Genomic DNA, 22291 nt, shown 5'->3' with positions numbered 1-22291 from the left:
TTTTATTCCCTTCCCAATTAAAGGGACCTCATAGAAAGTGTCATTGTTGTAATGGTTGTCCTTGTATGTTGGTGTAGGCTCTTGCTCTTGGTGCAATAATAAAATTGCAGTAACCTCTGTACTTCTGCTAAAAAATAAAAAAAGAAAAAAGGCTTTCCGATTCCATGTGTTTTTCCTGCTTTGTATTGGAATTCGTAATGAGGTGCTTCTCTATGAGATAGGTGGAAGCGTGGTGTGGTTCAGTGGCTGTACTTCTGTTTTGTTGCAAGAAATTCTATCGCGCGGATGAATTTTGAATAAAAATACTCCCAGAGTTTCTAAGTTTTGTTCTCTTTATTGCAAATATTATCACACTAAATAATTTTAACCATTTTCTTGTAGGATAGGGCTAGACAGTGGCTGAACTGTGTTGAAACGGGTGTTCTGGCCTCCAAAGTCTCTAAAAGATTATATCATTTGAAGAAATTTATGGGATTAACTTATCTCATAAAACTAATTCTTTAAGAGAGGATTACTCATTACTTATAAACATGCCCAATATCTTATCCACTGGCAATATGAGATTATTCCTCAACACCCTCCCTCATGTACAGGCCAATATTTTTTTATGATCCTTGTCACAAGATAAGTAGTGTGAGCTCTCATTCGTCCTGTTGCAGACTCTGATACCATAAAAAAATTCATACACCTAACTCATCTCATAAAACCAATTCTTCAATAGATGATTGTTCATTCCTTATAAACATGTCCAAAACTCCATAAGCAATGTGAAATTATTCATCAACAATTATTACCTTGAAAATTCTGGTAAAAATATTTTATTGCGTCTGCTCACTACTCTGGAAAATGTAATAATCCCCCAATTTATTTGTACTCATTAAAATAAAGAAGCCCCCAATTTATAAATTGTAGTCCTATTAATCACTAAATTCTCCATAGTCATACATTTAGAAAAGAATTTAATCTCTCAAGACAAACAATCATCCCCCACAAAGAAAAAAAAAATTGTACAAAAATACCAAATTCTAACATCCCTGTGTCCACGAGTAACTGCATGAGGTATGCTCAAGTACTAAGTACAAAGTCAACTCGCCAAATTGCACCCAAAATTACAAATTACTAATAAATAACAAGCAGGACCTATTAAATCTAATTGTTTTGGAGATCCTCCAATGGGCGCCTTTTGGGCATTGTTCTTGCTGCTGTAGTGTTACCAATTTGATCATTCTTGCTGGTTGCCACATTCTCTTTCATATTAAGATTCTTGGGCGTTCTTGGGATCAGACTAGCTTTAAACTTTGTTCCTTTCACCACTGAAGAATTCAACTGTTTGACAGACAAACTGGCCTTTTCCTTCAGTTTTGGTGATTCCAACTTTGATTGTGGTGTCTGGACAAATTCAACATCAATCTCTGCTGCAAACCAATATGAGCACAAGTTAAACTACGATTCTAATCAACGTGTCCCCTATCTATAAATTACACATTTTGACTCTAAAAAATGCATATACCTCTACCAACAACCATATTTGTGGGAGCAGAAGATAGTTCTTCAATTGTTGCATCTATTTTTGGCACATCAATCTCCATTGCTTCTACCATATGTTCGCTTCCATCCCTTCCAACTGAAAACTTTGTATCTCCAACGTCAGCATTATTTTGCACTTGTTTTGAATCATTGTGGCCACATTCTGCCATGGTTTCCTCTGCAGTAACACGATTACTGACATCAAGGTCAGCAGCGTCCGTTATCTCAGTATCTATGGAACTGCTTGAAATCCCAACCTTGATAAACAGATGTTCATCATTCTCACAACCAGCGTGCTCTTGCGTGATGGCAAAAACTTCACCTTGTTTCTTTGATTCATTGTCATTTTCAGAGATAGACTCATCTGAGACAGCAAGGCAACTGCCTACCATCTGTGCAACATCCTCTACTATATGCTGCTCATGAGCACCATGCTGGTCTTCAGCAATTTGTTCATAAACTGCCACATTCATTGACACTTCCTCGGTATCCTCACTAGTTGTACTCAATAGATTGGCAACTGAGTCCACTCCACCTGATTTCTCAACTTCATCTTCTTCACTGCCACCTAGAAGCAAATTCAGCCCCCAGCTGGTGAATGCACGCGAATCATCATTTGAGTCCAAAGCTCTAGTTGCTGTTATTCCAAAGATACAGATCATTACTATACAAAATAAATGCTCTAGAGATACAATTTAGGATTTGGTAATAGTGATAACTTTTATCTGACATCCTTCGTGCACATTTTAGGCTTTATCCAAAGTTTTTATAAAAAGTGGCACAATTGGTGAAGGCCAAGCCTTATGAAAGGGAGGACAATTTAAATTTCCCCCGCCCCGGGACCCCAAGTTCTCCTTCGGCCCAAGACCATAGTATCTTAAAACATTTAAGGAATCGAGTACTTACCAAAACTTGGCAAAGCAATAACTGTTGGAAGGACAACGTGATTAACAGCCACTTCAGATTTCTCTGAAGTTACAACATGGGAATTCTCAAATTCTGCATATCCCGGACCCTCAGAACTGGCACTGTCAACGCCCGTCTTCGCAAGCATATTAAAACCAAGTCCTTCCTCTGTCTCATCAACGCTACTCCTACGTAAAGGCTCATTAAAAGTCAAACAATCAATGCCATTGAAATCAGCATGAGTTACTGCACCATTTTGGCCATCAACTTGGTCTTCGGCCAATTCTTGAGGGGCTGTTGCACTATTTTCCACGTTACCATCCACTGGACCATCATTTTTCTGGGCCCTGACTCTTTCCTCCGGTGAAACTTCATTATCTCCTGGAAATTTTGAACTTGCATGTATAATATTATTTAACAGAAATAAATATTTATATATCAAGAAACTTTTTACATGTAAAACTCCCATATCTGATAAGTCAGAACCTATTCAACAATCATACCTCTACCATCATCAGTCATCTCATTTCCCTCAGTGTCATAGCTGTTTCCCTCAACAAAACTGTCAAATCCATCTTCATCTCCTGCATTTGACAATTAACAATGAATATAATTTAACGCTGTTTGTAACACTAGTTGAAAATCTAATTTAAAACCACCACATCAATAGCCACCAAATCTCAGTGATTGATATGTAAAACTAAAGAAGATAACTTAAAAATCTTGGCTTTGCACTTGTATATACCATGTGATGAAGAAATACTTGAAATTGAGACAATTACACCACTTGGATGAATTTCATATTTACCACAAGAGGTATCGGCAAAGGAATTGATATTTTCTGCCTCTTTCTCCTCCCACTTACTGGAATAATCAAACAAATGCGGAGAAACCAGTGCTTCTTCAAACAGCTTAGCACCATCCCCAACTTTCTCAGAATCGTTTTTTCTCCCACTACATTCTGCACCAGCTTCATCTACAGCCACAGTTTCAAAATTTTCAACTCTATCTGCAGGTTTGTCATCCATGGACACAAGGACATCTAGACCAATGGAAGCACTTCCATCCAACTCTGGAGAAACTTCTAGTATCTGATTGTCAAGATTGCCAAACCTCACTTCATCCAATTGAACAGAAGTTAGTACGACTCCGCTTGATGTCTCCTCCATACCTTCACTATCTTTGGGTAAGACCTCATTTGAAGTACATACAGCAGAGGCATCAATCTTTAAAACTTCATCCCCACAACCATAATATGGCTTCTTTTGCTCAACTGGACTAACAGTTAGCAAACTCCCTACTAGTTTTGCCTCAACAATACCCATTTTTTCCATGGTCACAGTGTGAGCTGCTTCATCTGGTACGGCTGCACTAATTCCACAGCTATCATCGTCATGTGCACTTTCACCAAATTCCCCAACTTCCCCTTTAGCAAAATTATCACAAAGGTCCCCTGAATCCGAACTCTGACTCGCCAGTCCAACCACCTCCCCATCACGGTGGTCACCAAGTTCAACTTGCTGAGAACACTCAGCAAATAATTCTCTTTTCTGTCCTTCAGCATAGAAAATATCCTTTGATCCCATATAGCTTTTACTTGAAAGTATATCATCAAGAGCCTTTAAATTGCTGTTTCTATGCATAACCCCCACTTCGTCATCAAAAACCTTCTCCAAGAATAATTCTGGACAACTCACTGCATTTAATGCCTCCAAGAGCTTAGTATCATCAAAACCAGAAGTAACTTTCTCTTCTGCACTTCTCTCGGCCCTGGGAACTCCAACTATGTTTGGGCTTAAGAGCTCATCCAAAATATTATTCACTTCTGCACTCTCACTCTTGTTTCCACCCTTAGACTCCTCCAGAGAAAAATGAAGTAAAGACGATGGCTCTACCACACCTTCCGCAGCATCATTTGGATTTTCATCATTCGAATCCGTTAGTGCACTTCTTGCCTCCGTTTTCTCGTCTGCAGCATCAACCCTAAAAGTAGTTAAAACCGAGTCTTCCGCTTTATGCAACAAAGCAACACCACTCTCAATATCATTTCTTCCATTGTGTGATAATAGCAATGGGTCTTTAAGATGATTCCCTTCTGAAAATAGATAAGACTTATGTCGTTACTTCTAAAGCATTTAAAAGCCAGCAAAAATATCCTGCCCCCTAAATGAGTTCTAGAAAACTAACCTCCCTCTTGTTCATCGTTGCCTTTCAGCGAAGTGGGTTCGCTCGGGGAGCTGTCTTCTTTGGCAGCAGCAGGACCTGCAACAAAGACATGATATATATAGTTCAGGTACTGTAGGAAATAAAGAGAAAGTACAATTAGACTGTTCAAATAGTAAGATTCAAAGACGTATTTGAGATAGAAATGTCGATATGATATGAGCCTGTCACATGCCCTCACATTTTAACCCAACCATGGAGGTCGAAGTATTTTCAACTCTGTCAGTATCCGTCTCTTGTTGAACAATCGGAGTGATTTTTCCCCCAGAAGAAAGTTCATGCAAAAATGTAACTTTAGTTTCATCTGAGAGGTCGCTTTCTTTTTTCTCGGCACCTTGACTAACGCCACCGTCTAAAATAGGAAGGCAACCACCATCTATCCTTAAGTTTTGTTCATAGACCCTGTCAAAAAGCTCTTCCCCAGAAGCTGGTACTCCTCTCGCACTATGCAATGATTCATTCTTGCTTTCATTTGTCATGCCCAGTTCAGTCCCCATTTTCTCCGCCGCATTACTTACAGGAGTTTCACCCATGCAAATTCTTTCTTCTGGAGTTTCAATTCCATAACTAGAATATTTTTCTTCACCAGCATGATTTGTGTTACCTCTTTCAAGCGTTGTGGATTGTGCAGTACTTTGGGCTCCAGGCTGATTCTCTTCTGCATATCAAATTAAAGGAGGAAAAAAATCAAAGGGAGAAAAAGGCAGTTAACCTAAACTGTTGCACTTGTTCTAAGAGAGATTAAGGAGCTAACCTTCTCCTGGGGCATCTTTCTTAGGTGAGGAAGTACGAAGATAGTTGGCCATCACTTCATTGCTAATACCTGAAAGGGTTTCTATGGAGAAACGGTAAAAGAAATTGCTTTATTTGAAAACCACTCCAACACTTCAAAACAATAAAAGTTTAGAGAGACAGATAGAGAAAGGAATGTCATACCCCGACTTTCTAATGCAGGTCCAAGTGGAACTGCAGCTGTATCACTGTGGCCATGTTTTCCTCTGCCAGTTTCGGCAATAAGTAGATTGGCTTCTGAAATAGTTTGCTCTATTTCGGTAACCCCTGCAAGGATTTCTACTTGGTCTATTTCCTCTCCTTTAAACAGATCAAGTGCACTAATTTCTTCAGCTGACTCCGAGGTATATTCAGATTTTCTGTCTGAACAAATAATTTCCCTGAGTTCACTCAGATGATCTTCAATAAAGAACCCATGAATAATTGTTTTATCAATTTCATTGGCATCTTGTAAATTCTGATCCTCCTGAACTGAAGTTTGGTCATCCCCATCTGATTGGCCATCTTGCTCATCATTTCTAAGGTTCATATTTTCACCTGTCAAGGGTTCTATGTTAATGGCATGGTATATCAAACAATAAGGCGAGCTTTTTAGTCAAACCTAGTTGAATAAAAGCATTTAAACGAAAGCCAAATAATACCCTGCCCCCACAACGAGTTCTAGGAAACTAACCTCCCTCTTGTTCATCATTCTCTTTCAGGGAAGTGGGCTTACTAGGGCGATGTCTTCTTTGGCAGAAGAACCAGGACCTGCAGCAAGGATATAATACCGTTCAGGTACTGTTGGAAATAAGAGAAGGTAAAATTACTCTATTTAAACCGAAAAATGCAGAGAATGATTTTGAAATAAAAATGTCGATATAATATGAGCTTGTCCCATGCCCTCACATTTTAATCCAACAATAGAGGTGGAAGTATTTTCAACTGTGTAAGTATCCATCTCTTGTGGAACAGTCGGAGTGATTCTCCCCACAGCAGAAAGTTCATGCAAACATGAAACGTAGGTTTCGACAAAGCTTCCATCAAAGTTATAATCTGAGACGTCATTTTCTTTTTCCTCGGCACCTTGACTAATACCACTGTCTAAATTAGGAAGGCAACACCCATCAATCCTTAAATTTTGTTCAGAGCCCCTGTCAAGAGGCTCTTTATTAGAAGCTGGCCGTACTCCTTCCCCACTATGCAATGTCTCTTCATTGTTGTTTTCATTTATCATCTCCAGCTCAGTCCTCATTTTCTCCACAGCATTACTTTCAGAAGTTTCACCTACGCAAATTGTTTCATTTGGAACTTCAATTCTATAACTAGAATATTTTTCTTCTCCAACATGATTTTTGTTACTTCTTTCAAGGATTGTGGATTGTGCAATACTTTGGGCTCCGGGCTGATTCTCTTCTGCACATCAAATTAAAGGAGGAAAAAATCAAAGGGAGATAGAAGGTTAACCTAAGCTTTTGCACTTTCTAAAGATATAAATCATTTGCTGGTTAAGAGAAACTGAGGAACTAACCTTCTTCTAGGGCATCTTTCTTAGGTGAGGAAGTACCAAGATAGTTGGCTATCACTTCTTTGCTAATTGCTGAAACGGCTTCAATGGAGAAATGGTAAAAAAATAAATAAACATTTTCAAACACGAGATAGGTGGAGGGGGGAGAGAGAGAGAGAGAGAGAGAGAGTGTGTGCCATACCCTGACTTTCTAATGCAGGTCTAAGCGGAGTTGCAGCTATATCACTGTGGCCATGTTTTCCTTCGCCAGTTTCAGTAATAAATAGATTGGCTTCTGAAATAGTTTGCTCCATTTCCGTAACCCCTGCAAGGATTTCTACTTGGTCTATTTCCTCTCCTTCAAACAGATCAAGTGCACTAATTTCTTGACCTGTCTCAGAGGTATGTTTAAATTTTCTGTTTGAGCATCTGATTTCCCTGAGTTCACTCGGATGATCTTCAACAACTATCTCATGAATTATGAGTTTATCAATTTTATTCGCATCTTGTAGGTGCTGATCCTCCTGAACTGAAGTTTGGTCATCCCCATCTGATTGGCCATCTTGCTTATCATTTCTAAGGTTCATGTTTTCGCCTGTCAAGGGTTCTTCTGTTTCCAATCTTCTTCTTGTCATCTCCGAAAGGTTGGAAGCTTCACCTGAAAATTACAGAGCACAGAGTAAGCAATCAAATGTAATAAACTTAACTCAATCAAAAGCAATTGGTCTCACCATTATAATAGGACTGATAGAGAGGCAGCAAACAATCAGCTGGAGAGGCATTGCCAGAAGAAACCACGCTCCCAACTTTACTTTGGATGTTTAGTGGTTCTAGTTTAACCGAATCAACATCCGCAATATTCACTCTGCTGCTTAACTGACATGGCTCATCATCCATGTTACCCTCACTAATATAATTGAGGGGCAATTTCCCTTGGACATCTCCTAGTAAAACGTTTTCCTTTTCATTGAACACCTCTAATTCAGTAACGGAATTATGTGCACATTGGTCCGTGGAAAGCCCCTTCAACTCCATAGGTGTTGGGACCACCTTTTCGTTTACAGTCGTGGTAGTATCGATAACTTCGCCAAAGTCAGAAGTTACAGCAGAGACCTCCAAGAAACGAAGTCCCTTCTTTGCACTAGATTTCCTCGTGGATCCCTTCCGTTTCCCCATGGATTTTCCTGAAATTTCTTTTATGCAGCTGGAGTCTGGATGAATTCGGTGATCTACAGAGTCCAGCACCGCGGACCCAGTATCCACAATTGGAGAAGGCCCTTCAATGGCCGCTACCACATCGCTTTTCAAGACGTCATGTGTGGAATGTCTTGGAGATTTTTCAACTGAGCTTTCACTTTCAATGACCGAACCTTTTCCTTTTGGGTTTGGTTCCCGTCTTCGCTTCATCCTCCCGACCTTTCTTGCTCCATCAGCATTAGAGATGAAAATTGAATCGTTTCTTGACGCATTCGGACTGGACAGAGGCTCTTCCACTGCATACAAATTTTCTTCTTGAAGTGATTCTCGTGCTTGCTTAACTCTTCCAGCAGTCTCGCGATTCCTCATGTCTCCAACCATGTGGGCACTGGTGGTGAGCATTAAGCTGTTGCGGTTGGACCTCCTTGGACGACCATGTGGTAAGGAAAGCTTCTCATGTTCTTTCCTAGGTTCTACAGTCGGATTAGCTCCTGTGTTTCCTTCCACGCCTGCATTTCTTAATCGTTTTCTAGTCTCCTTTTTCAGCAGTGGTCCTTTGCTCACCATTTTACCCTTCTGTGGCACAACTAAGTCCTGCTTAGAGGCATCTCTGCCTGGACCTCTCACGCCATCTTCACATTCTTTCTGATCTGCAAGACTTTCACTTTCCTTGTCAACTGCAGAAGCTTTCTCCACAATCTGGACTTCAGCCCGTCTGGTCCTAACTTTTGTTTTTCCTAAATCCCTTATCGACGGTTCTGAGTCTTCGTCAATTGCCGCATTTCGTTTTGAGCGTCTCAGAACTTTTCCTGGTTCAGGACCTTCCATAGCAAGGATATCGATTTTCACCCTCGCCTTCTGGGGTCCAACAGATTTCTTCTTCAAGCCTTTGCTACCTAAACCCTTCAAGGGTTCTTCAAGTTGAAGAACCTCTTCACGTTCTACTTGTACCTCAACAGTATTAGCCCCACTATCAACTGCAGAAGCTTTAGCGTCAAGCTGAGTCCGGGACCTCGTTATCCTACCAACAGCACCAATTTTCCCCATTTTCGTACTTAATGTAGAAGACCCCTTCTCCTTTGTCACATTCGATCTTGATGGCTTCAACATTTTCTTTTGTTTGGCACCTTCTTCCACATTGTCCTCAGAAACATCATCCAACAAAACAACGCCATCATTACGTCTCGAGTTCCTCGTCTTCCTTCGACCTCTCCTTCCCATAGCCTGAGACTTCATGACACCGGCAACACCATCGACCGAGACTGCATCTGCGGGCGGCTTATCAGTAAACCCAACATCGTTCACCTCCATACTTTCAACATTTGTGCCTATTCTCGGCCTCTTCTTCCCAACAAAAGGCGCTGTGTCTCCGCCAACCACTTGCGCTCTTGACCTAGTGATTCGAACCGGGCGATCAATATTTTTCCCAGAGACTCCTATTTCTCGAGCACTATCAACAACTTGAACTTGCTTCTTGGAAAGAAGCTTGACTGTAGACCTTCTCTTGCCCGCCCGTTTCTTCACCATTGTGTAGTCTTTATCTGAATCCGAGTCCGATTCTGAACCCACAAATATAAAAGTTTCATTATCTGGACTAAACTTAACTTTCTTCACATTCTTATTCACCATCTTAGAATCATTTGCACTGCCTATTTCCCCCAAGTCCTTCGAGCACGACTGACCTTTATTTATAGGTTCTCCTTCCTCCTGTGCATAACACCATATTTTAGGCAAAATCCACTACTGTAAAAAAATGAAAGTCGACAAAAAAAAAAAAAAAAAAAAATCTGTTGTTGGGAAAGATAAAGAAATGCAACTTTGAATGTTCACAAGATTCTATAAATTGTGAAATTAAACAGCGAACTTATGTCACTTATCCTAACACAACAATTCGACCCAATTCGAACCAACTTTCTCTCATACTTACCTCCGTTTTCTTGGTAACCAAAAAACAACTGAAGAAACAAGAAAAAAAAAAAAAGGAGAAAAATTCTTGACTCAGGTAAACGAGTAAAAAGAAGGGTTGAGAGTAAGAGGCACCTCAAGAAGCAAAGTAAGCTTATCCGCCATTTCACGGTTCGTCAAATTAGCGGGTACGCCATGCTTCTTGCATAGCGCTTGCAGTTGCTTCCTCTTCATGCTATGAAAACCTTCCATATCTCTCTGCGAAAGAATTCAAGCCCAATAAAAGCGGCAATGGAAGCCTGAGAACACAAAACCGGAGAGCCGAAAGAAGCATTTACAGAGAGATTCTCAACGAGTCAACAGTGTTTTTGAATCCGGTGTTCTTTAAATTCAAATCGGACGGTTTTCCCGCTCCGTGAAAATAGGAATATTCGTGTTAGACGCGCTAGCGTAGTTCAAATATCAGTACTCGCTGGGATAAGCCAGTAGTTTTTAAATGGCATGGGACCGTTAGGAAAAGTGTCGAGAAAATGAGGCGAGTGTATTTGTATCAGTGAAATAGCGAATGGGCCACAAACTCAAGTTAACTGGATAAGAAGAAAAGTGAAAAAGGACCACCTTTGGGCTGGATTAGTGACCCAAAAGGTTTCCAATAAAAAGCCCACGAATACGGACGGGCCGCTTTTGATTAGCTTGGCCCACTTTTGAAATGTTTGAGATTTAGAACTAGGGCTTCTTTATGATTATTAAAGCGCGCTGTGGGGGTCATTTTTGTAAATTGAATTATTATATAAACACAAGCTAGGGTTCTTTGCATATTCTGTTGCAAGAGCAGTCGCCGACTCGCCGTAGGCCGAGAGACTCAGGTCCTCTCTCCCTCTCTCGTTCTTCTCTACAACTTTCACTCTTTTGGTTTGGTTGCTGAGAAACTTGAGAAAATGAAAAGAAAATGATCTATTTTTAGATTCAGACTTTATGCTTTGTGCTTCTTTAACGTTGATTTCACCAGTAAATAAGCAGAGTGTTGTGGTTATCATTTTCTCAATCCGCGTATTAGATTTGTATTATTGTTACAGCTTTAGCTCTCGGCAGTCGGCTGATGTTATATATTATCTGTTGCTAGCGCTTACCGTTGATGTTTTCAACGTTACAACGTACTTAATCTGACAAATATATTGTGTTTGATATGTTAGCTTCTTCTGTTAAATTGGTTTCTAGATAAATCTTTTTAGAGCCTATATATTGTTCAGAATGCTTCTTGTCAGATACTTTTCATATAGTTACATTAATTTTGTGTTATCTTGAAATTTTATGGTCCATCTATCATAGCTAGCACATTCAACAAGGATAATTGATGCCATTGAACAGTAGTTAAAATGAAACCTGCCAGTCTGAATTCATGATTTTTCACCGAATTTTTGTGCAAGTTCAGGAATTTACTTTGGTTAGTGATTATGGTTTGATGTTTGCTTTGGTTTAGGGGGAGAATGTCTCACAGGAAGTTTGAGCACCCGAGGCATGGATCGCTTGGATTTCTTCCAAGGAAGCGAGCTGCTCGTCACAGGGGAAAGGGTATTTAATTAATTATGCAGTGTTTCCTGAAAAGAAAAAAGTTTGTTACGATTTGCAAGTTATGTTTTCTTAATATAATGATTGTTGGTGACTTTGGACCTTTTCAGTGAAGGCTTTTCCTAAGGACGACCCAAACAAACCTTGCAGGCTTACTGCCTTTTTGGGCTACAAGGCTGGGATGACCCACATTGTCAGGGAGGTTGAAAAACCTGGATCAAGTGAGTTATTTTCTCAGTCATTTGTATTTCAAGCATCGCACTGCTGAATTAGTGAAAAAGAAATTGGTTTTATTTACTGATTGATTTAAAGATATCTTGAATTCATAACCTTTGGTTTATATTTAATAAAGGAGGGAAACGGAAGAACAAAAACAGATTATTGCTTTATATGATGCCGTAGTTTTGAGAGTTTGTGGTAATTAGATAACCCGAAGTATACCCATTTTGGTTTTTAATTATTTTTGCCTGTATTTTTTATTGAGGTTTCATTCTATATTGAGATTTTTTCTTGTATAATTTTGTAACTCTATGTTTTAGGACCATATTATTTCTTTTATAAGTTTGCTAAGGCTAATATTTACTTTTGTGTTAACCACCTGTTCTGGCTTCATTAATTCAATTTTTTATGTAATCACTGTAGTTGATGAGAAATTTCTTATTTGATGCCTTCTGCTATGGAGTTTTTGTGGATTGCAACTTTTGTTTGGGCTTCTTGATCTGATATTGTTTATTTATTTTTTTAGAACTTCACAAAAAGGAGACATGTGAGGCTGTTACCGTTGTTGAGACTCCTCCAATGGTTGTTGTTGGTGTTGTGGGCTATGTGAGGACACCACGTGGCCTTCGCACATTGAACACTGTTTGGGCTCAGCATTTGAGCGAGGAGGTGAAGAGGAGGTTCTACAAGAATTGGTGCAAGTCCAAGAAGAAGGCTTTCACAAAATATTCAAAGCAATATGAATCTGAAGAAGGGAAGAAAAATATCCAAGCACAGCTGGAGAAAATGAAAAAATATGCAACTGTTATTCGAGTTTTGGCTCACACCCAGGTTCCAACTCCTGATTGATCAAATTGTAAGTATTGTAAATATTTGTCTCTATATAATGGTTCCTGAACGAGTGCTTCTGGATGATCTGTCACAGATTAGGAAAATGAAGGGATTAAAGCAGAAGAAAGCACACCTGATGGAGATCCAGGTCAACGGGGGAACCGTGGCTCAAAAAGTGGACTATGCATACAACTTCTTTGAGAAGCAAATCCCTGTGGATGCTGTTTTCCAGAAGGATGAGATGATTGATATCATTGGTGTGACTAAGGGTAAAGGTTATGAAGGTGTTGTGACTCGTTGGGGTGTCACCCGCCTTCCCCGTAAGACTCACAGGGGTCTTAGGAAGGTCGCATGTATTGGTGCCTGGCATCCTGCCAGAGTATCATTCACAGTTGCTAGGGCTGGGCAAAATGGATACCACCACCGCACTGAGATGAACAAGAAGATCTACAAACTTGGCAAGTCTGGGCTGGAGTCTCATGCTGCGGTCACTGAGTTTGACAGGTTAATTGCTTCATTTACTTACAAGTTCTTCAGAAAATAAAAAGATTGTTGTGCATGTTCTGGTGCTCGTGTGAGAACGTTTTAGCCTCTAAACTCAACTGTATTATTTGATCATCTACTTAACGGGCTGTGTTTTGATGGATTAGGACGGAGAAGGACATTACTCCAATGGGTGGCTTCCCTCACTATGGTATAGTGAAGGATGATTATATTATGATCAAGGGATGCTGTGTTGGACCTAAGAAGAGGGTTGTTACACTTCGCCAGTCTCTGCTCAAGCAGACATCTCGACTTGCTCTTGAGGAGATTAAGCTCAAGTTCATCGACACCTCCTCAAAGTTTGGGCATGGCCGCTTCCAGACAACACAAGAGAAAGAGAAGTTCTATGGACGGGTCAAGGCATAATTTGCCAACTGGCTATTCGGTTTTTATGCCATTTTGCTTCTTATTTATGTGGTTTGACATGAGGGTTTTGAACAGTTTTTTGCAGTTTTGTTTTGACGAGGATGTATTTTGTCAGAGTTTTGATTTGATGACTGGGAAACATATTAAGACAATATCTCGGTTTTCTTTTCTGGTTTTGCCCTTAATTAGAGGCTCCCATTGTCTCTACTCAACTGAAGTGGGAATTGGGATGTTTATGAAAGGAAATACTTTTCTTTTTCTTTCGAGAAAATCATCAGACTTATGGGTCACACGATGAACAGTTTCCTTTACATCAGCTTGGTCTTAAGATAAATTTAGGCCTGTCCCGTGAGGGATGATAATTGTAAAGAGAAATGTCGCTACAGAAATTATACAACAAAGTACATCCGATATTTTGTATGTAAAACTACTTTTATTATGCCCAGTAATAGGTACGAGTGAATCAATTCATATCGAGCGGTGCTACATCCTTGGACCGGTCCCGAGAACCCAAAAAAAAAAATTATTTTATTCTTTTTCATTCATTTTTCTTATATTCTTAAATATTTTTAAAAAAAAAACTATCAGAACATTACTGAAAAAATACTTCCTTAATTACTAAGTAAAAAAAAAAAATTATCGGAACCAATTGAGAACCAAATGTGGTTGACTAGCATTTTTCATTCATATCCCTAATAAAGTGGAACCACAAATTCATTCAAGTATTGTTACATACTGCATCAAACTTTAGTTCATATCGAATAACGACATTCGTGTATCTCCGAGGCAAGAAGACGCTGATCTAGATAAAAGGAACGTAGCTCCAATGCTCAAAACACCGAAGTAGAATGGCAATACACTAAAGATCCATTAGATGCACTTCAAGGAAACAAAGAAACGTACTGATGAGAAATTAAATAATGCACTGCCCTATTATTATCTAAACCATTAAGGTGTAAAAACATTGCAAAGGTTATGTCAGCAATTAAACAATAATTAGCCTACCTTACGGTTTTATCAAACCCTACGGCTTTTATCCTATTTCAAACTACAAAAACATGCCTACCAAACTCGTGGCAGCTCGCTATGGCTAAACATGCCTAGATATTAATTAGTGAAATCGGCAGAGCAGGCATCCAGAACTTTCAGCAACCTAAACCGGATTTTATACCGTGTCTAGGGCTCAGACAGCTGCTGGACTGGACCATCTGATCTAAAACCCCGACCACGTCCACGGCCCCTGCCACGTCCACGTCCACGCCCGCGTCCTGCAATAATCAAAACCGTTTGATTCTTAGAAACATGAATCTGAATTCCATCAGTAAAACAATGAGAACTCATGATACACAGAAAAACAACCAAATACAAAATAATAACCACAACCTACAAGAACTCCAAAACCCCTATCCTATATCCTTCCAGATTTCGTAATATGTAAAAAATGCATCTGATAAGAGGTTTTACAAAGTACAATAATCCCTCATAGACAGTATTTATTCAATTTTTTTAATTTGATAGGGGTATTTTGACTAAATTTTATTTAATATTTCTTAAAAAATTAAAAATAACATTTTTTCATTTTTCAAAATTTTATCTTTCTGAAAAAAAATATTCATCCTTTTTATTGAACTTTTGTTTTAAAAAATTTATTTTTCAATTTTTATGTTCTTTTACTTTTTTATATAACTTTTTTTATCTTTTTCATTTGTATACTGCTTTTTTTTTTTTCGTTCTTTCTGACTTTTTGAATATTTGATTTTGTTTATGTCAACTTTTGTATTTTGGTAATTTGGAGGTGATTGCCAAATTGAAAGCTGAGGGTGATTGTCAAGTTGATAGCTGGGGGTCACTGCAAATTAGGTTGTAGTTTGAGGGAGACTCTGTATTTTCCTATATTATAAAAGCTAATCACGTCCAACCTACTCGACTTATTACAGATGACTTACAAACATTGCACACCGACCCATCTGGTACCAAGGTAGAAAGCCTCAAAACATGAAAAGACATTAGATATGTAAAGAAAGGGCTTTTCCATGCAAAGGTCAACACCTGTGGCACTTGAGAAGCAATAAAACTTTGGAAACCGATATTTTACTCAAATGGTATTCAATAACTTCAATAAATAATGAAAAAAATAAAAAACCTTACCGCGGCCTTGAGGAGGAGTCATCCCTCCCCATAGTTATTCCCAAAGTTATTATAACCACCGAATTCCTGCTGCATACTCCCACCACCATACCCCCTTCCACGCCCACGGTAGCCACGGCTTCTTCCATGACCCCGGCCTCTGCCTCCATAACCTCTCCCACCATCCAAGCCATCATCACCATTGTACTCCACAACTCCATTGTTGTAACTCCCTGTACATAAATAAATCATGTGTTGCCTCACACAATCAGAAAAATGATAAAAGTACGATGCAAGTCATACAATTCCAAGAAGAAAAAACTCCAGCATGAAGAAAAAAACATAACATAGAGCCACTAGCGAAGTCATTATCTGCTTCAACACACAACTATACATGAAGAGTCATGAGAGTTGTTGAATTGAATGCCTCTGATGGCATGTATATGTGCATGGCATTCTTTGGGTTTTTTGGATTCTTCACATTTTTTTCTCTGTTTTAGAATGATAATTTAATACCAGGCCTGTGTACTTCAGCTACCCCTCTTTGTTTTCCAAAACAAATTATGTAATTATGAAAAAAGAATTTTCTACCCACTGGTACTGAAAGATCCATGTGGATACATAATATATTTATGTGATTCCAAAAGAAATGTAGATGTACTTGATCTTAATTCCATTGAATCTGGCCATTATTGGATTAGTATTGCACAGTACCAAACAACCTCTCCAACATTTTGACTGAGAATCTCAAATTCATGACATACGAATGGGTACAGTGGCCTGCAACTTAAAAACTATCAACACAGCATGAAATCACACAGGATGACAAACAGTGGTTACTACCTCAGTAACATGTTAGTGGCACAAGGTCCCAGAATGGCTGACACTATATCAGAATAAAAACAACCAATTACCCTGCACTAAAATCTCTCCCAATCATCCACTACCACTCGCATGCAAGGTCGATATGATATAAAGTTCTCAAGGAGGATTCAGAACTCAAACCAGAAAATCCCTACAACCAGCTAAAATTCAAGTTCAAAAAAATACTAACAAAGAAAAAGGAAAATAAAATATTGTATTCAAGCATTGTTACAAAGTGGAATATTTACCTCTTCCTCTGCCCCTTCCTCGACCACCACGTCCTCTACCACGCATGCTGGGAGAGCCCTCTAATTCCACAAGAATAAATTAATATTCATTAATATGTTTTTAATAGGATAGATATACCCAAAAAAAAAAGTTATTACTTTACCTCCTTCGTAATCATATTCAGTCCAGGGCTTCACTTGATCAGCTGGAATAGGCTGTTGGTACCTGCAGGATAGAACACATTTTTAATGACAACTAGAAGGGAAAAGGAGATGAATAAACCAAAAAAAAAATCCTGCATAGATCAGTTACTCTTCTAAATAGCATTATGTCAAGTATTGATATCAACCAAACAAAAATATTTTTTTTTTTGCAAGTATCAAGCAAACAAAAATATAAAAACACAGACACAATATAAAAGCCCATACTACGTCATGTTCAAACAATCAACTTTCTTTTAAAGTCCATGAAAGCGTGAATGATGGCAAGATGATTAATAGGTGGAAGTGTGTCCATAATTTTCTATTTTTCATAACATACATAGCACTGTTGGGCCAATATATACACGGAGAACATAAGAGAAAGAATAGCATGAAAAGAATGAGAAGATATCCGTGGAAAAAAAATGATTGTGATATCCACATATATAAAAATATTTTTTTAATGAGAAAATATATATTATAAATATTTACAACACAAAATCATAACCGTCCTGAAAATACATGGAAGTTTATATGTCATTCCACAACCTGGAGATAGTCCAATTAATCATTATTTTTAACAAGGAAATGCCTATACAGCAACCACATATATTCCCATAAAAACAATGAAACAAAGAACGACAGCTGTCCATCTATCTGACAAAAGAAGAGGAGATACCCCGTGGAGGATGTATCTAGTTCCTTCTTGGACAAAGTAATTGTTATAACTGATACATGGCGGGTAGTTTCCAGGCTGCATCAATGAGGGAAAAAACATCTCAATAGGGATCAAAATGATTTTTTCCTGATAAGGAATAAAATTAGTCGTAGACAGGAGAGCATTTTATTTTCTTACGGAAGAAGTCCCTCTTCTAGCGGCTCCCACGTGTCAGTTATATCAGTAGAACCAATTGATGTGTTCTGATGAAGGCCAACAATCCTTCTCTGAAAAATAAAACAAATTTTGGCTGGTTCATAAAACACATTGCAAGCAGGCACGTAAAGAAATATGTATAATGATAAAACTAGTAAACAAATTAAACAGGGGAAGAGATTTATAATAGTGAATTACCTTAATCAATTCAGCAATCATCACAGTCTTGTTTATAGCTCTGCCCATGGCTTTAAGAGCAATTTCATTGGATCCTTTCTCCTAAATAAGAAATGGAGCACGATAGAGGGTAAGATAAAGAAGTTAAAGTATGAACATAACTACTATAAACGCGAGAGAAAAAATAATAATTTTAATATGGAAAGAGTCGTTTTTTTTTTTTTTTACAAACTAGTTACAACCGTGGAAGGCATAAATGGTATGATCAACAAATCTTTAACGAAACAGAACTTTCTTTTCCAGGTAATGCCAATAAACACGAACAAGAAGCTAACACAACCAGTTTGATTCAGAAAATAAAACAACATAATCAGAAAGGGCATCAGATATTCATAAGAATAGACGTGAAAACACGCCAAAATAATAAGCACACATCGATAAACATACAGATGTCATAATGCCCAGCCGTCTCACGTAAGCATAAGTGTATGCATAATGAAAAACGAACAAGCAACTTACATATACAGAGAAGTAGGGGGGAGAGTATTAGAACCTGGAGCAAAGTGGTGGCATAGGTAATGTAGTTCCTCATCCTCCCCTGAGTAGTAATGCGAATCTCATTCTCGTTAATCGGCGTCTCCGGCCTCGGCTTCTCCACCCTCTGGTACCGATCCATTCGCTATAAACCACAACAAAATCCACCGAAATATCCTCAGTTTTGTAAAACCAAACGCAGATCCAAATCAAACACAGAAAACCGAAAAAGAAAAAGCACCACAAAAGAACAAAACCTTAGGTTAGGATTAGGGTTTGAGATACCGTTAAGTTGTTCAACGAAGAAAGTGTATCCGAAATCGGGAAACCCGCTCGACGAAGCGAGAGAGAGGGAGGGAGAGTAAGGGGGGCCCTTGATCTGAATTGAATTTGTGCTCGCGTGGAGCTCACTCCACAATGCCTTCTCCTTATTATAAGGAGTTATGAAACCCTAGCGGCTAGAGATATTGTAGACAGAGAAGTGAGAGAGTGAAGGAGACGGCCGTGTTAAACTGCCTCATAAGAGATTTGGCTGATGACGTGGCTGAGGACATGCCTGTACTTTCTATGTTGTCGGCCTCTGGTGAGGCAATTCTAGGACTGTTCTATTTATTATTTTGTTTTCTTTTCAAAGACATCTGATATTAATAAGAATAATTTTTTTTTATATAAGATATTAATAAGAATAATTATGCCATCTACTTCTCATCTTATTTTCATGGCAATCTAGAATAAATTTTATTATCTCTCGAAATTAATAATTTTCTACTTTTTTTAAATAAGAATTTTAGTAATTAGTAAATAATATAATTAAGTAACGAAACAGACATGAGTCTTAATGAAAGTTGTATGAATAATTATAAAAAAAAAAAAATTCAATGAAATTTGCAGTCCTAACGTGTATAACTATATGCACTTCTTTTAAAAAAATTAGGGTAGTCCTAACAAGATTTTATAAAAATAAATTTATAAATTGATGTTATTTTAGATTATAAAAGTGCTTTATTATAAAATAAATCTAACGTATCATATGAAGTTATATTAATTTATGAGTTTACACTCTCAAACAAAAAAATAAGTGAACCTATGATAAAATATAAGAAAATGTTAAATGTACTTAAGAAAAACTTACAAAAAAATTACTTTTTCAGATGTCAATTATTTATACGTTGAAAATCATAAAATTTGAATTTCAAAAAAAATTGACAAAATAAATTTTACAAGTAAAAGTATAAGTAGAACTGTAAGTACATGTAATATTATTCTAAAATATAAAATATGAAAATGCTATTAAAGTCCTCAAAAAATAGGCAGGTCCATTAAATGCAGAAAACATTGTTTTTTAATCCAACGTGTATGCCCATAAACAAAAGAACCCATCCATGATCCACGTTCAGCTAAAAAAAAAAAGATAAAATCAAATTTATTACATGAACGGTACAAATATTTACATTAACCATCAAATTATTGGGCACCAAAAACTATGTTAGTTAAACAAGGGTGAAAATTAATACAAGAGCAAGATGTGTTGGTTAGTAGAATTTTTAAAGAAAAATCTTTTAAATCCCGCCAGTTCTTGGAGGCAAGTTTGGGACAATTTCCATTGTTTATATGGAGAAGTATATGATCAACACAGACACCATTAAATGAAGGTTTAGTGCATGTTTGGAATTGCGGTAAGAAATATTACTTTTAACTTAAGGCTTATAGCGTATAGCTTAACGTAATAAGCTCTACTATTAAAAAACTACTAATTGTTTGGAATCTTTATGTCTAAAGCATTTTCAAATATATTAAATTTGTTTAGAGACAAATTAAAAGAGTACATTTTGAGGTAGAAATGACATAAAAGGGTATATCCTTGATAGAAATCAAATATTATAATAAAATAACAACGAAAATAGTCTAATGGGATCTTCAGTAATTATAATGAAAAAAAATCTTTTCAACGATGCATAAGTGAAAGAGCAATATAATCACGCTCAATATTCATAACATTTTCACTAGATATCTCTAATTGTTGCATGCTCGAGTAATCTTCTGCTTCTTCATCCTCCATGCTTCCAAGAGGTAGATAATCCTCGTCGTCATCGTATGGCTTGAACTCAATATCCTTCAATGCATGAATTATAATAAAATTATGAATAGTCATAGACGCCACGACAATTTTAACTTGCTTATCATAAGGAAAATTTGGCATATGATCTAATATCTTCCATCTATTTTTCCAAACTCCAAATGTTCTCTCAATAGTGCATCTAAGCAACGAATATGCATGATTAAATATTTCACACATATCCATTGGTTGAGGACCACGACGAAAATCTGGTAGATGATATCATTCCCTTCTATATGCCCCAACGTATCTATTCATATGAGGATATCCAGTATTTATCAAATAATATTTACCTGCATACAATTTAGGATAATAAATCAAAAGTAATGCAAAAATCATTTAAAGTTCATTAAGGTCATTCTTATTAAATTTAAACCTCTAGGTGGATGTGGAAAGCACAATTCCTTCTTCCGAATAACTTCCATAAAAATACGTGTATCATGTGCTTCCCATCCAGCCCAAACAAAAGTGAAACGCATATGAAAGTCTCAAACAGCCGTGATATACTGAGTAGGTATGCCTTTTCTACGAATAAATGGAATTTGTTTTGTTGGAGAAATAGTAACTGGCACATAGGTTCTATCAATAGCTCCACTATAATCTTTAATCTTTAAAGTATGGCCAATATCGCTTATTTTCACGGATTTTTTTTTGGAACATCCTTAAATTCCCTTTTAGTGGAGCTAATAATGTCAACCGCCATTCGTGAAACGGCCATTAATACACTATTAAAATGCCTACTAATAGTCTCTCCCGAATGTTGAAATCTTTCTTGCGCCATTCTATTCCCGAACCCATGACCTAATGTAATTAAGAAAATTCCTACCATTTCTTCCATAGTTATGTTTCGAGTACCAGTTAAGTTATATCTTTCATTCAACTCTTTGCATAAAGTACGAAATATAGATTTTTCCATCCTAAATTGTTGATGACATCTATCAGAATGACCATTTAGAATCTCCATAACAAACTTATGACCTTTATGTGGAGAGGTCCTACAAGGTTCCTTTACAAACTATGTTGTGTAATATTTAGAAGCCACTAGCAATTGTAATGCTATTACAAAGTCAATATCATTCTCTTTTTCTTTTTCTTCACCATCATCAGCATCGCTTGTGTAATCTTCAGTGTCGTGACCATTATTCTTCAACATCTATAAAAAAAATATAAAAATATGAAGGAAAAAAAATAAAGATGCAATGCTTAAGAACAAGCATCACTAAAAATATGTTGTCAAAATTCACCTAAAAAATATAATAAAAAATATTAAGTCTCAACAACCTTTAAAATAGTTCATTACAAATTATTCAGAAAAGAAACTAATAATGAATCCCTAAAATGACATCACAATAGTCAATATTGACTTCTTTTATTTTTCATTCATTTAATAAAAAATAGGAGTTATCATTCTCAATACAAAAAAGACATATTCTCATCACAAAACAAATATCTTTTCAACACAAATAAACGATATATTATCAACACAAAACAAAAAATTTGAATACAAGTCTTCTAAAAAATAACAAATAAATGACAAATAATATCAATTACAGCATACCTAAAGTCCAGCTAACCCTTCCAATGATGATGCCTACTATGAATGGAAG

At 37.3% G+C, this 22291-nt stretch overlaps 3 protein-coding genes across 11 annotated transcripts; 1 reads left to right on the top strand and 2 right to left on the bottom strand.

Annotated features, from left to right (window-relative positions):
• Window positions 1–898: 898 nt before the first annotated feature.
• LOC121244713 lies at window positions 899–10508 on the bottom strand. 8 transcript variants are annotated; one of them, XM_041142897.1, is made up of 11 exons: window positions 10172–10508; window positions 7666–9838; window positions 7137–7592; window positions 6959–7036; window positions 4838–5314; window positions 4621–4695; window positions 3179–4528; window positions 2937–3017; window positions 2434–2814; window positions 1511–2164; window positions 899–1412 (listed from the first exon to the last, which is right to left on the bottom strand). In XM_041142897.1, exons 1-11 carry the CDS (start codon window positions 10286–10288, stop codon window positions 1150–1152), a joined length of 6105 nt encoding a protein of 2034 aa, XP_040998831.1. In that variant the 5' UTR covers window positions 10289–10508; the 3' UTR covers window positions 899–1149. The 8 variants fall into 8 exon arrangements, with proteins under 8 accessions (XP_040998831.1, XP_040998834.1, XP_040998835.1 ...); XM_041142900.1 differs by having other exon boundaries at window positions 3299–4528; XM_041142901.1 differs by having other exon boundaries at window positions 3179–4402.
• A 263-nt stretch (window positions 10509–10771) lies between these two features.
• Window positions 10772–13716, top strand: LOC121244716 (60S ribosomal protein L3-like). The gene is made up of 6 exons (XM_041142906.1): window positions 10772–10902; window positions 11517–11608; window positions 11716–11826; window positions 12351–12655; window positions 12750–13159; window positions 13306–13716. Exons 2-6 carry the CDS (start codon window positions 11524–11526, stop codon window positions 13562–13564), a joined length of 1170 nt encoding a protein of 389 aa, XP_040998840.1. The 5' UTR covers window positions 10772–10902; window positions 11517–11523; the 3' UTR covers window positions 13565–13716.
• Window positions 13717–14473: 757 nt separating this feature from the next.
• Window positions 14474–19067, bottom strand: LOC121244899 (ribonuclease P protein subunit p25-like protein). 2 transcript variants are annotated; one of them, XM_041143140.1, is made up of 9 exons: window positions 18826–19067; window positions 18588–18713; window positions 18056–18136; window positions 17840–17928; window positions 17663–17737; window positions 16947–17008; window positions 16804–16863; window positions 15713–15924; window positions 14474–14832 (listed from the first exon to the last, which is right to left on the bottom strand). In XM_041143140.1, exons 2-8 carry the CDS (start codon window positions 18708–18710, stop codon window positions 15731–15733), a joined length of 684 nt encoding a protein of 227 aa, XP_040999074.1. In that variant the 5' UTR covers window positions 18711–18713; window positions 18826–19067; the 3' UTR covers window positions 14474–14832; window positions 15713–15730. The 2 variants fall into 2 exon arrangements, with proteins under 2 accessions (XP_040999074.1, XP_040999073.1); XM_041143139.1 differs by having other exon boundaries at window positions 18854–19064.
• Window positions 19068–22291: the final 3224 nt, after the last annotated feature.

Source organism: Juglans microcarpa x Juglans regia, chromosome 8S (genome assembly GCF_004785595.1).
Source record: "Juglans microcarpa x Juglans regia isolate MS1-56 chromosome 8S, Jm3101_v1.0, whole genome shotgun sequence".
Lineage (NCBI taxonomy): Eukaryota > Viridiplantae > Streptophyta > Magnoliopsida > Fagales > Juglandaceae > Juglans > Juglans microcarpa x Juglans regia.
Note: the sequence above shows the minus strand (reverse complement) of the source record. Positions and strands in the feature narration are given on the sequence as shown.

Excerpts from the sequence above, each read along its gene's own strand:
- LOC121244716 (XM_041142906.1), top strand. The coding sequence starts at position 11,524 with ATGTCTCACAGGAAGTTTGAGCACCCGAGGCATGGATCGCTTGGATTT. Across the intron at positions 11,827-12,350 it reads GGTTGAAAAACCTGGATCAA|AACTTCACAAAAAGGAGACA; the intron begins GTGAGTTATTTT and ends TTATTTTTTTAG. Across the intron at positions 13,160-13,305 it reads GCGGTCACTGAGTTTGACAG|GACGGAGAAGGACATTACTC; the intron begins GTTAATTGCTTC and ends TTGATGGATTAG.
- LOC121244713 (XM_041142897.1), bottom strand. The coding sequence starts at position 10,288 with ATGGAAGGTTTTCATAGCATGAAGAGGAAGCAACTGCAAGCGCTATGC. Across the intron at positions 7,037-7,136 it reads ACCTGCATTAGAAAGTCAGG|CCGTTTCAGCAATTAGCAAA; the intron begins GTATGGCACACA and ends TCTCCATTGAAG. Across the intron at positions 4,696-4,837 it reads CTCCATGGTTGGGTTAAAAT|GTCCTGCTGCTGCCAAAGAA; the intron begins GTGAGGGCATGT and ends TCTTTGTTGCAG.
- LOC121244899 (XM_041143140.1), bottom strand. The coding sequence starts at position 18,710 with ATGGATCGGTACCAGAGGGTGGAGAAGCCGAGGCCGGAGACGCCGATT. Across the intron at positions 18,137-18,587 it reads ATGCCACCACTTTGCTCCAG|GAGAAAGGATCCAATGAAAT; the intron begins GTTCTAATACTC and ends TTTCTTATTTAG. Across the intron at positions 17,738-17,839 it reads CTAGAAGAGGGACTTCTTCC|CCTGGAAACTACCCGCCATG; the intron begins GTAAGAAAATAA and ends TCATTGATGCAG.